Here is a 12,707-nt window from a genome sequence, read left to right as displayed (position 1 = left end):
CTATAGAAAAAAATAAATAAGTCCTAAATAAATGGAAAGACATTTCATTTTTATATATCAGAAGACAATAATTTTAAGATGCCAATACTCCTCAAACTTATCTACAGATTCATTTCAGTCCATAATCAAAAAAAAAAAAAAAAACTCAGCTGGTATTTTTTTTTTCAGAAATTGAAAAGCTGATTGTAAAATTCATATGGAAATACAAGTGATCCAGAATACCCTAAACAATTTTGGTAAAGAAAACATTTGGAGGAATCACATTTCCTAATTTCAAAACTTACACAAAGCTACAGTTATCAAGACAGTGATGTCTTGGCATAATAGACATATGGATCAATGAAAGAAAATTTAGAGTCTAGAAAGAAACCCTTATGTTCAATTTTTGACAAGAGTGCCAAGATAATTCAATGGGGGAAATATTAGTCATTTCAACAAATGGTGCTGTGACTATTGGACATCAACTTGCAAATCAATGAAGCTAGACCTTTATCTCACATGCTATGTGAAAATTAACTGAAATGGATTAAACACGTAAATGTTACAGCAAGAACTATAAAAAACACTTAGAAAAAGACATTAGTGTAAATTCTCATGATCTTGAATTATTCAGTTTTTTAGATGGTACCACAAGCATAAGAACAAAAGATAAAAATAATTTGGACTTCTTCCAAATTAAAAACTTTTGTGTTCCAGAGGACACAGTCAAGTAAGTCAAAAGACAACTCACAGAATCAGAGGACATATTTGCAAATCATACATCTGATAAGAGACTAACATCCAGAACATATGAAGAACTTACACAGCTTAAAATTATGAGAAAATCCAATTAAAAATTGGGCAGACTTCAATGAACATTTAAGAAGATATGCAAGTTGCAAATAAACTTGTTCAACATAGTTAGTCATCAGGGAAATGTACTCAAAAACACAACAAAATAGCTCTTTACCAGTATGGCTAAAATAAGCAAGGCAGACAATAAGAAGTGTTGGTGAGCATGTAGGGAAATTGAAACCCTCAGACAGTTTTGGATTGTAAGATGGTACAGCTGCTTTGGAGAACAGTTTAACAGTTCCTCAAAATGTTAAACATAGACATACCATATGATTCAGCATTAATACTCCTAAATATTTATGCAAGAGGATTGAATATATATGTCCACACAAAAACTTCCACATGAACATTCAAGTCAGCATTATTCATAATAGCCAGAGTAGAAACAGCTCAAATGCCCATCAACTGATGAATGGATAAATAAAATGTGGCATATTCTAAAATGGAGTTTTATTCAGTAAAAAAAAAAAAAGAATGAATGATATAGATGAACCTAGAAAGTGCAATGCTAATGTGAAGATAGTCACAAAAAGCCAAATATTGCATGATTTGACTTATCTAAATATCCATAATCTACAGAAAAAGAAAATAAATGGATTAATAGTTGCCAGGGGCTGGGGTGAGGGAAATCGAGATTAACTGCTAACAGGCATGGGGTTTCTTTTTGTGGTCAAATCAATTGCAGTGTTTTCTGCACAACTCTGAATATACTAAAAACCACTGAATTGAACACTTAAAATTGTGGCTTCTTTAGTATGCAAATTATGTCTCAGCAAACCAATTTTTCTTTAATGGGGCTTATCCATCCTGCTTTATAGTTCTGTTGGGAGACTTAACTGAAGACATTTGAAAAGTTTTACAGAATTAGGCACCAAATATTTGGTGAAACTGAAGATAAATTTCACCTGCTCCCCAACTTTGTCCAGAATTGGACAAAATATACTACCAAGGTAAATGCAACAGAGCTCCAGGGTCAGAAACAAGCTCAAATACCTGCTCCTTAGGGACTGACACATTGAATAGAGTTCAAGCCTATTCAGTGGGGGAGCTGGGACAAGGTGGACTTTACTCTCTGCTTTCTATTTCTGGACCAAGTAAGTATTTCTCTCCACCCACTTTGGCAGACAGACTGCCATCCATACATCCTCCTTCACTAGCAAGCATATCTCCTTTCTCCCAAAGGTTTGAGGTCTAGATCTCTTACTTTGGACTTGAGAAAAAGTGCTGATTTGAAAGCAATGTTTCAAAAGAAAGGAATCTGTAACATCAATCACAACTGATTCCATCTTGCTAGTATTTTCCTTGTATATTCTGACAGCTCAGGGCTTAATGGATAATAGGGCCAATTAACCCTGCTGCTGCTGCTGCATCGCTTCAGTTGTGTCCAACTCTGAGCGACCCCATAGATGGCAGCCACCAGGCTCCCCCATCCCTGGGATTCTCCAGGCAAGAACACTGGAGTGGGTTGCCATTTCCTTCTCCAATGCATGAAAGTGAAAAGTGCAAGTTAAGTCGTATCTGACTCTTAGCGACCCCATGGATTGCAGCCCACCAGGCTCCTCCATCCATGGGATTTTCCAGGCAAGAGTACTGGAGTGGGGTGCTATTGCCTTCTCCGAATTAACCCTGAGCCCTCCATAAACAGATTAAGTTTCAGACATATTCAGAAATCAAGCTAGGAGATCATGATTTCCTGAAAATTCCAAAGAACACTGAGATGGTGAATTCAGAATCTGGTCCTGGGACCGAGGTCTGCATTCAGGCCTGTTAGGTATTTGTGCCTACCCCAGCTGGGTTGCAGAAATCACTGGCCTGGAAGCCAACATTTACTCTCCCATTTTAACTCACAGACTAACAATCCCAAGAACTGCCTTACTCAAGAACACAGCTGTCACATTCTAATTTGAATCATGATTTTGAAATAATGAGGCACAAAAATTCATCCTGCTTTATATACAAAGTTTATCTTTTATTGCATCTATTCCAGTGGAAAATGAGATATGTGAACATTGAAATATTCCATGTTAGGAAGAATGCATCCCTCACAAAAAAGTGTGACTGTCCGATGCTTGTATCCATCAAGGACCAGTCTCCAATAATAAGGAAATGGGTAAAACACAGTTGAAACTCTCAAAAGAAGCTTCATCTTTTGGCAACAATGACAGTTACACTCGAGTGTCTTCAAGGAAAGCAAACAACGCTGTGAGCACAGATAGTGAGATCCTACCTGAGTCACAGGTATCAGGAGGGGCTTTGAGATGAAGAGAAATACCTGAGCTGATTCCTAAAGATACAGTAAAGAAGGTAGATAGACAAAAGTATGTTAAGGAATAACCCGTCAGGCAGAATAAAATTTATGTATTTATAGACATGTAAGATATTTCATTTAATTGGAACCAATTATTGAGAATGGAGTGGTAAAAATAAGTTAATGTATGATAGGTAAAAAAGAGATAGGGATATATGTTTGGCAAATATTTCAATATATGAAACCACCCTAAATCTGTCCCATTTCATTGACAACAACCATAAGATTAGCCAAGGAACAATTGGGCAGGGGAAGTGCCTTACTGGGCTACCTCAATGGATTCCTTTGGTGAGAGCTGATTGTTAGCAGTGCTGCCTTCAGGGAGAACTCCAACTACACGCTGGGGGATTGGGGTTGAGTTCCTGGCCATAGCCTAGGGAATAAAGGAAATAAATTCCTTCCACCCACTGTCTCCCAAACATTCAAGACTCTCTATAACAACAAAAATGATTTATTTGCAACACAACCCAGTCCCCATCACTTCAATACAGCACAGGAATAGAAAAGAGTCACAGTGCAAGCATTATTTAGTCCAAGGCAGAACTCCATGCCTCCCAATACAGCAAGCCTGTCTCCCCCCGAGACCCATGCTCAGAGCCCAGCTGAACACACAAACAAGCAAGCCCAGTATGAAGTCAGCCCCAGGTCTCAGCACATTTCACCCTTCCCCCACTGCCCTATTAACTTTCCTAACTGCAGCCTTCTATGCCTTCCACTCCCAACCAGGCCAACTCTCAGGCTCTGAGCCACCAGCAAGCTTTCTCTGTAGGCTCATTAACAAGGGTTTAAGGATTACCTAAAATGAGAAAATACCCTGTGAAATCTATTGTTCCAGAGAAAATTTAAAATGACTCCCCCATACATAATTCTAATCAACAATGACAACTCTTCATTTTTTCACTATAGATATAAGAGGTTTTGAAATGATTGTCATCTCTGCTCCATTCACATTTCCCTACTGGCTTTATTAACGGCTGCTCTCTTCACAGCAGGATAATAAAGGGATCATCCCAGGCATTTCTGCCAGGTTCAGAGCCTGAGAGGAAAAACCCTGATGGCTTAGAAAAAGATTCCCTTCTGTTTCCTTCAAAAGATTTCTAGAGAGATTACTGCTTAAAATTTTCCTAGTCCATCTAAGAAACAGTTTTAGATTTAGAGGGAAATCCAAACACAGAAGCAAGCGGTCTCTTCAATTAGGTAATAGTTTCTAGGATTCAGGAGGCAAGGAAGAGGAGTATAAAATCTCAAGTTGCTGTCTTCACCCCAAACCTTCTAGATCCTCAGAAGACGGACTAGTGGCCAAAACATACTGATATTTGGCATCAGAACTGTTTTTATAAAGTGAGACACTCATAAATAGGGGAAGAAGACTTAAAGTACAATGCTGAAGGCAAGGAATAGAATCTACAGAATGGGTAGAGCACTTGGGTTGAGCGCTTTCAGATTTAACAATATTTGCTTATTATAAATCCTTTTCTAATTTCTTGGGCAAACCTGATCTATCTGTACCTTTGCTGTCACCTGCATGTGCAGGACTGGGCAATCATACCCTGATACTCCTTGTACAAGATACTCCCATTTGCCTCAATCAGAAGGATGCTAATGGGAACATACTTATAAGGGACACAGGAAGGCTGAGGGACACTCTGATCCACCAGCTCATTGACAAGGTTCTGGATGATGGCATGATTGGGAGAATTGAGACCATAGTGTAGTACCCGAGGACATACTCCCTTACAGTAGTTTGGGGTATAGAGATGGGGAGCGATGATCCAGTGATCCCAGCCCAGCTGCTGGAAGCTGACTTGAAAAGGGTGGAGGGAACACTGGTTACTTTCAGGCCCGTCATGCTCCCTGGAGGGGCCAGGAACTTCAGATGCAATACTGCCTGCTTGACGAGCCCTCCTCAAGAGAAGAGAAGGGTCTTTTTCTGTAAATTCTTTCAGGCCTTTAGGGAGAGGTTTGGTCTTCTGAACACTCTGAGTGTCATTGAAATACAGTAACAAGAAGACAGTGTCCAATGATGAAGTGTCATGCCACCAGAACTCACGAACCTCACTACCTCTTGGCTGCTGACACACGAAGCGGAGTCGTAGAACCCTGCGCCCCTTGTGATTCCAGAGCTTTTGCCCAACATGTTCCATGATATCCATCTCTGTCCAAGCTTTGGGCGACAGGGAAGGCTTTGTGGAGCCTCTTCCTGAAGAAGGAAAGTGATTGGTTGGGCTTTTCTGGACCCAGGGCTCCACATGGCAGGAGAGGTGGGAATGAGTTAGGTGAAGTTGATGGCGGTAAACCACAGTGGCTCTGACTAGTTGGTATGCTACCCGGTTTGGTCTCAGAGGAAAGTCCAGGGTCTGTATGTGCCAGGAGCCTGTATTAGTAAGAGGGAACAAGAGCAAAGCGTTAGCTTCTTACCTCCTAGCCTTAGTCTCCCTAACAGACCGGCTCAGTACAAACTGACAAGCAGCCCTGAAATGAATTTAAGATCATAATAGCAATCTATTGAGCACTTATATAATGTATTAGATGCTTTACATGCATTAGCTCTTGAATCCACAATAGCCTTATGAGATAGTTGTTATTCCCATTTTGCAGACAAGGAAACAAGCTCAGAGAAGCTATGCCAGAGGACACACAAGCCAGTGTTTGTTAGAATGAAGATTTGAGTCCAAGTCTTTTTCCCTTAAGATGACAAATTGTGGCTCATTTTTAGATCACTCATAGCCCTAGGTGGAGAAAAACACTTCAAATACAGAACTGTCTGTATATATTGTATTATTTAGTTGACTATTAAAAAGGTGACCAGTTAAGAGGGTCATTGAAACATATGAATTAATAATAAATCCTCATGCTGTTATCACTATATAGTGGCAGCTTTAGGGTGACAGTCCAATATTGGGGGGTATGGTCTGCTATCGCTTCAAATCTGGGTTGGAGATGCCACAAAATAATTTTTCTAGTTGGGACAGGTGTTTACTACTTTTGCTTTCTATTTGAATTTCTTCTTGAGCAGCTATTCCATTATTGGGTAGGTTCTCCCTTAATCCTCAATCTCCCCCTTTTCCATTTCTTACTGGAAATAATTCTTCGTTTACCCCATTCATTATAAATACCGTATTCAACAAGGCCCAGTCATATAAATGACCTCAGCTAAGAAGTCTACTTAAAAGCTGCATCTTTTGAAAGTGGAAGTAGCTCAGCCGTGTCCGACTCTTTGCGACCCCGTGGACTATACAGTCCATGGAATTCTCCAGGCCAGAATACTGGAGTGGGTAGCCTTTCCCTTCTCCAGGAATCGAACCCAGGTCTCTCGCATTGCAGGCAGATTCTTTACCAGCTGAACTACAAAGTGATTGTTTAAATCTAAACTGTGATGCTGACACCTAGTGGCCAAAGCGTTGAAAAGCGGGACCTGCAGTGCTCTGACCTTCTGCGCCCTCTCCTGGCAAAGGTCAAGAGCAACGATTACAAAAACCAGGCATAGCAAGAAAAACCCTTCTGTCATCTTCAACTATCACTAACCATCAGTTCAGTTCAGTCGCTCAGTTGTGTCTGACTCTTTGTGACCCCATGAACCAAAACACGCCAGGCCTCTCTGTCCATCACCAGCTCCCGGAGTTCACCCAAACCCATGTCCATTGAGTCGGTGATACTATCCAACCATCTCAGCCTTTGTTGTCCCCTTCTCCTCCTGCCTTCAACCTTTCCCAGCATCAGTGTCATCTCAGATGAGTCAGCTCTTCACATCAGGTGGCCAACGTATTCGAGTTTCAGCTTCAACATCAGTCCCTCCAATGAACACCCAGGACTGATCTCTCCCAGGATGGACTGGTTGGATCTCTCAAGAGTCTTCTCTAACACCACAGTCCAAAAGCATCAATTCTTCGGCGCTCAGCTTTCTTTATAGTCCAACTCTCACATCCATACATGACTACTGGAAAAACCATAGCCTTGACTAGACGGACCTTTGTTGGCAAAATAATGTCTCTGCTTTTTAATATGCTGTCTAGGTTGGTCGTAACTTTCCTTCCAAGGAGCAAGCGACTTTTTTTTTTTTTTTAATTTCATGGCTGCAATCACCATCTGCAGTGATTTTGGAGCCCAGAAAAATAAAGTCTGTCACTGTTTCCCCATCTATTTTCCATGAAGTGATGGGACCAGATGCCATGATCTTAGTTTTCTGAAGGTTGAGCTTTAAGCCAACTTTTTCACTCTCCTCTTTCACTTTCATCAAGAGGCTTTTTAGTTCTTCACTTTCTGCCATAAGGGTAGTGTCATCTGTATATCTGAGGTTATTGATATTTCTCCCAGCAATCTTGATTCCAGCTTGTGCTTCTTCCAGCCCAGCATTTCTCATGATGTAGTCTACACATAATTTAAAAAAGCAGGGTGACAATATACAGCCTTGATGTGCTCCTTTTCCTATTTGGAACCAGTCTGTTTTTCCATGTCCAGTCACTAACCATGGCCATGCTAATTTACATATTATCTACCTAATCTTCCTTCTCTACTGAATCCATTAGCCTGGAATTCAGTAAGCTTGGGATGTTCAACATAGAAGCTCTTGAATGTTTTGATGCATCAGGATTTTAGTTATGTATCCAAGTTTCAGGTGCAAAATTCGTAATCATAATTCATCATAATTCAACATCTGTGTACACTACAGAGTGATCACCACCACAAGCTTCGTTACCATCATCTGTTACCACACAATTAACTCCCTTCACCTATTTTGCTCACTCTACAACCCTTTTACCTGCTGGTAAACACTAATCTGATCTGTTTCTGAGTTTTTAATTTTTGTTTTTCATTTGTTTTGTTTTTATATTCCACATATGAGTGAAACCATACTTCAAGTTTTTTTAAAAGTTCAGGTTCCAACTCATGCTTAATACACCCTCAAGTTTGGGGCACTTGGATATCATTCAGACAAAGCTCAAGCCAGGCTTGTAATTGCTTTCTCAAGTTACTCCATACTCCCATCCTGTAATAATCTTTCCAAGACACCCACCCATACATCTGCCCCACCCTGCCTGAAAAGGAATCTAAACCGAATCTCTAGCAGGCAGTCTGGTGAGGAACTGCCCTTTCCTTTCAGACCCTGACATCACATATTTCCTGAAGCAGGGTGGGGTTGCTAAGGATCAGGGCCAGGAAGGGTCTGCTCAGAACTTTTCAGGGAAATGTCTGACTCACACATCCTGTGCGATTGAACCTGGAATAGCTCTCAAAGCAAGCTTGATTCAGCTGGATCATCTCCTGATGGAATGATCAGACCCAACTCTCTTGTCATCCATTTCTGGATCCTTTCCAGAGTCCCTAGATACCAGTATATCCCACAGTCAGACCAAGATACTGGCCTAATTCTAGACATTCTACTTTCTAGCCTCATATCATCTGTACAGAATTGATTTATGCAGCTTATGAATGAAATCCAGATCCCTTGTAATGACCACTGCATCCCTGAGTCTCATCAGTCTCATATCCCACCACTCTCTACAATCTCACTAGGCTCCAACAGTCCTGATCTTCCTTCTATTCTTCAAGTACTTGTTTCCACCTTAGGCCTTTGTACATGTTGTTCCCTTTGCCTAGATCAGACTTCTCTCTTCTCTTCTCATGCCAAGCTTCTTACCTTACAGACCTCAGCTCAAATGTCACCTCTTCAAACATGCCTTCACTGACAATCCCATGCAAAGGAAAGATTTCTTTGCTATTCTCTATCAGAACCACCTATTTCATTCTTTGGTAGCATTTACCACAATTTACAACTATCCATGTTTACTTACTTGTCTCACCCAGAGAACCATGCCTATCTTGATCACATCCCAACACCTAGAACAATGCCTAGCACTTAGCAGTTGCCAAATAAATACTTGGTGAGTGAATCTCCAACCACATCAAGTTATCTTTTTCCTCAATCAGAATGCACTTCCCTCCCTGTATCCATCGTCTCTTTATTCCTTCTGCAAAGTCTGGCTCAAATGCCACCTCTCCAATGAGGCCTTTCAACTATTTCAGCATTTCCCTCTCCTTGTCCTAAGCAGCAACCCATTTCTTCTTGGAGTCCCAGGAATCCTACTGCTTATCCTTTTCAAAGCATTTGCTGTGCTGTACCACCATTATGTTATTACTTATATATCCATTCTACTATAGTGGGGGCTCCTAGAGCAGTTATTTGCCTTTTCATACCCAACCCAAACACAGTGCTTGGTGCTCAATTAAAGTCTGTTAAGCAGTCAGCACAGCAGGATAATTAAAAGCACAGGCTCTGAAGCCTGAAAGCCTGGGTTAGAAACCCAGCTCTATTAATTACTAGCTGTGTTACACTGAGCTTCATTTTCTTCACCTATATAATGGGTATATTCATAGTATTCCATAGTGGAGCAGTAGTAAAGAATCCTCTTGCCAATGCAGGAAACACAGAAGATGTGGGTTTGATCCCTGGGTTGGGAAGATCCCCTGGAGGAGGAAATGGCAACCCACTCCAGTACTCTTGCCTGGAAAGTTCCATGCACAGAGGAGCCTGGCAGGTATAGTCCATGGGGTCGCAAAGAGTCAGACACAACTGAGCTCGCACACACACCTACTTCATACGATATTGGGGAGGATTAAGGAAGATAATGTTTGTAAAATTACTGTGCCTAATGCCTGGCATATGGTAAGCACACACTAAAGTTTAGCTTAGGGGAATGGTGGTTGTTTTACTTGGAGGAGGGAGGTAAATCATGTCTGTTGTCATCTCTGAGACTAGCAAAGGCTTAAGATTAATTTCACCAGGTTCCCAAGATTTCCTTGAAATTGATGGCTTTCTTCATTCCCTAGAGAACCCTGCACTGCATAAGCCCACTACTGTCCTAGATCAGTGTCTAATGAAGATGTTTAAAGCAGAAGGGAACCATGAGGGAAACAAAGAAAATTCCAAAATACATTTGGTAATTTGGTACCACAAACCCAAACTAACAACATAGTCTAAACAGAAAAACTGCTTCGTATACAAGGATATTGGGGTATGACATTCAAAACACTTAAGTAGTTATGGACAGACTATAAAACAAGACAGACTTGAAGCTCAACTCCTGCCTCTGCCACCCCATCCTTGTGACCTCTGCAAGTTATTTAACTTCGCTCTCTGCTTCCCTTTTCTTTAAAAATTAGGCTAAGCCTTTCAGGACAGCTAAGCAGAGTCCCTATCATTAAGGATTAAATACTATAACAGACTCTCAGGTGTGAGCCTGTTTCTGTCCTTTCTGAGGCCTTGTAAATTTCCCCAACTCAACATCCTGTACCTTTTGTCTTCTAAGAATAAAACAACACAAACAGCCCTCCACAGAACATGAGTATTTCTCAATTATAATTTTCAGTGATATAATAAGCATTAAGACTTTCTTTGAAAGCTAGGAGCTGAGACATCACTCAGTTGCCCTGGGGCCTGGGAGAAAGTCTCAGGTAGGCCCCAAGACAATCTGTTCTTAAATTGGAGCCCTAAAGGGAAGCAAATTTTGAGCCAGGTTCTCCCAAGGGTGCCATCTTTTTAAAATCAAGAAACCAAGCCCAAGAAAACCACCCACCCTGTAGGCAATGTGAAGCCTGACAGAAAACTGACAGATCCACTTTTTTCTACACTTTTCTTCCCCATTTTTCTCCCCCCCGCACCAGAACAATATAGTATGATAACTCACCTCTGAGAGGCCTTGCTACACTAGCCAGTGGCCTCACCAGCCTCACCATGGTGGCCCCAATGGTGCGGTTTTCCCTAGGGTGTCCACTTGCGTCAGCTGAACGGTGGTACAACTCCAGCATATACCGTAAGGGATGCCCTAAGACCCGCGGCTTCCTCTGCAGCTTGCCAGGGGCTTCTTCTAGCAGCTCCTGAATCAGGGGCAAGGTAGGGGCCTCAGGCAGGTGGGCAATAGAGGGCTGCCCTACCTGTGTCATTTGGACCCTATGTTCCATAAAAAGCACCAGTCCCCAAAGAAGAAGGATTCTAAGGATGCTCAGGAGGACCATCTTGAAAAGCTTGGTGTTCAGCAACATGTTCTGGTAAAAGCCCAGAGGATACCACTTTAAACCTTGCCTTTTACATGGGTAACAGCATCCAGGCTCCACTACCACAAAGGATAGGGCAAGGAAAAATGAAAGGCTGGCAGGCAGGTCCTATGTTTCTTCCTCTGGTAGGATCTCCTGAACCAAAAAGAAGTTTTCTAAATTGTCCTCTTTGCATCAAACAAACAGAAACAGCAGGTGGGACAAGGCAGCGTGCCCATCCTGTGCTCCAGGGCTGGGAACAAGATCGTATTTAAAAGGAGAGGCCCATTCCAGGACCTGCTCCCTTACTTTACCCACTAGGATGAAAAGAAGCAGCCCTAGCCTGCTCTGCTTCACAGCTTTAAAGGTAGTCTCTTAATCAGTCCTTAAAGGACCAGAGGCCTCCTGTTTCCACCCCACTTGCATTCAATACTTTTTCTAATGTGGCATTTCCTAAAATGTGGTCTGCTAAGGACTTGCAGTGGAACTATTTGAGGGGATTGTTAAGAATTTAGACTTCTGGGTCCAGACGAAAACATGGACTTTCTGAGCGTAAGTGCCAGAAATCTGAATCTTAAGTCCTCCAAGAAGTTCGTATGAATACTAAAATGTGGGAACCTCTCTGTGAGTATGGCTGCTGGAGCTTGAAGAAGATGCCCCAACAGTGGTTCTCAATCTTGACTCTATACTGGGATCACGTGGGGAGTTTTAACTATTATGGATGCCTGGGTACCATCCCTAGAGATTCTGATGGAGTCAGTCTGGGGTATTACCAGGGCATCAGGATTTCTTAAAGTTCTGCAGGTGATTTTAATGTGCAGCCAAGTTTGAGAACTCTGACTTAGAATTTTCTGGTTTTTCCATGGACGGTGTTGAGATTTTGTGTGGGTTTCATCAGAGAAGCATAGGGCAGTGGGAGCTGAATCTATGGAAGTTGGTTAGGAGCTAACCTAGCTTGACTGGTTACTGGAAGCATCAGGGCTGAACCAGTTAGTTAAGGCTACCCCAGACCAGGATTCTGCAGAAAAATGGTAGGTGTAGTCCTGGCCCTGTCCAAGAAGAAGCAGTTTCCTGGATCTCTAAGAAGGTGGGACATTAGGTCAAGACATGGCTCTGTGGAACAGGTACGGACTTTGTAAGCAACGGACCTGTGTTTGGATTGTTACTGATACTGTTTCTTATTAGCAGTCATTTAAGCTCTCCAAAGCAAATCTCTTCATTTCCCTGAGCCTCAGTCTCCTCACCTGTAAAATAGAGATAACATGTTTTAATCCCACAGCTTGTTGTGAAGATACAAGGAAATAATCTGTATTCATCTCAACAAAACCTAATTAGACATACATGGTTACATGCTGGAAATTATTTGTTCCCTTCTTCTGTTTTTTTCCAACTAGGCCTTGGTCTCTGGCATGTATTGTAAAACAAAAGATATGGGTCCCCTAGGTCTCAACTCAAATCCCAATTCAACAGCCTATTAGCTGGTGACCTCTAACAAGATTACTCCCAGTAATCTGTAATAAGTAATGAGTTTCTT

General features: G+C 41.7%; 1 protein-coding gene across 2 annotated transcripts; it reads right to left on the bottom strand.

Annotated features, from left to right (window-relative positions):
• Positions 1 to 2,779: 2,779 nt before the first annotated feature.
• BMP15 (bone morphogenetic protein 15) lies at positions 2,780 to 12,404 on the bottom strand. Of its 2 annotated transcripts, XM_055562914.1 has the most exons (3): positions 12,322 to 12,404; positions 10,828 to 11,017; positions 2,780 to 5,516 (listed from the first exon to the last, which is right to left on the bottom strand). In XM_055562914.1, the coding sequence occupies exons 2-3, from the start codon at positions 10,946 to 10,948 to the stop codon at positions 4,660 to 4,662; spliced, it is 978 nt and encodes a 325-aa protein (XP_055418889.1). In that variant the 5' UTR covers positions 10,949 to 11,017; positions 12,322 to 12,404; the 3' UTR covers positions 2,780 to 4,659. The 2 variants fall into 2 exon arrangements, with proteins under 2 accessions (XP_055418889.1, XP_055418888.1); XM_055562913.1 differs by lacking the exon at positions 12,322 to 12,404 and having other exon boundaries at positions 10,828 to 11,518.
• Positions 12,405 to 12,707: the final 303 nt, after the last annotated feature.

The sequence above is a fragment of the Bubalus kerabau genome, chromosome X (genome assembly GCF_029407905.1).
Source record: "Bubalus kerabau isolate K-KA32 ecotype Philippines breed swamp buffalo chromosome X, PCC_UOA_SB_1v2, whole genome shotgun sequence".
Classification (NCBI taxonomy): Eukaryota; Metazoa; Chordata; class Mammalia; order Artiodactyla; family Bovidae; genus Bubalus; species Bubalus kerabau.
Note: the sequence above shows the minus strand (reverse complement) of the source record. Positions and strands in the feature narration are given on the sequence as shown.

Bases quoted from the DNA above. Each gene is read 5' to 3' on its own strand.
- BMP15 (XM_055562913.1), bottom strand. From the start codon at position 11,182: ATGTTGCTGAACACCAAGCTTTTCAAGATGGTCCTCCTGAGCATCCTT. The intron at 5,517-10,827 runs GTGAGTTATCAT...TTACTAATACAG, and splicing joins TGTAGCAAGGCCTCTCAGAG to GCTCCTGGCACATACAGACC.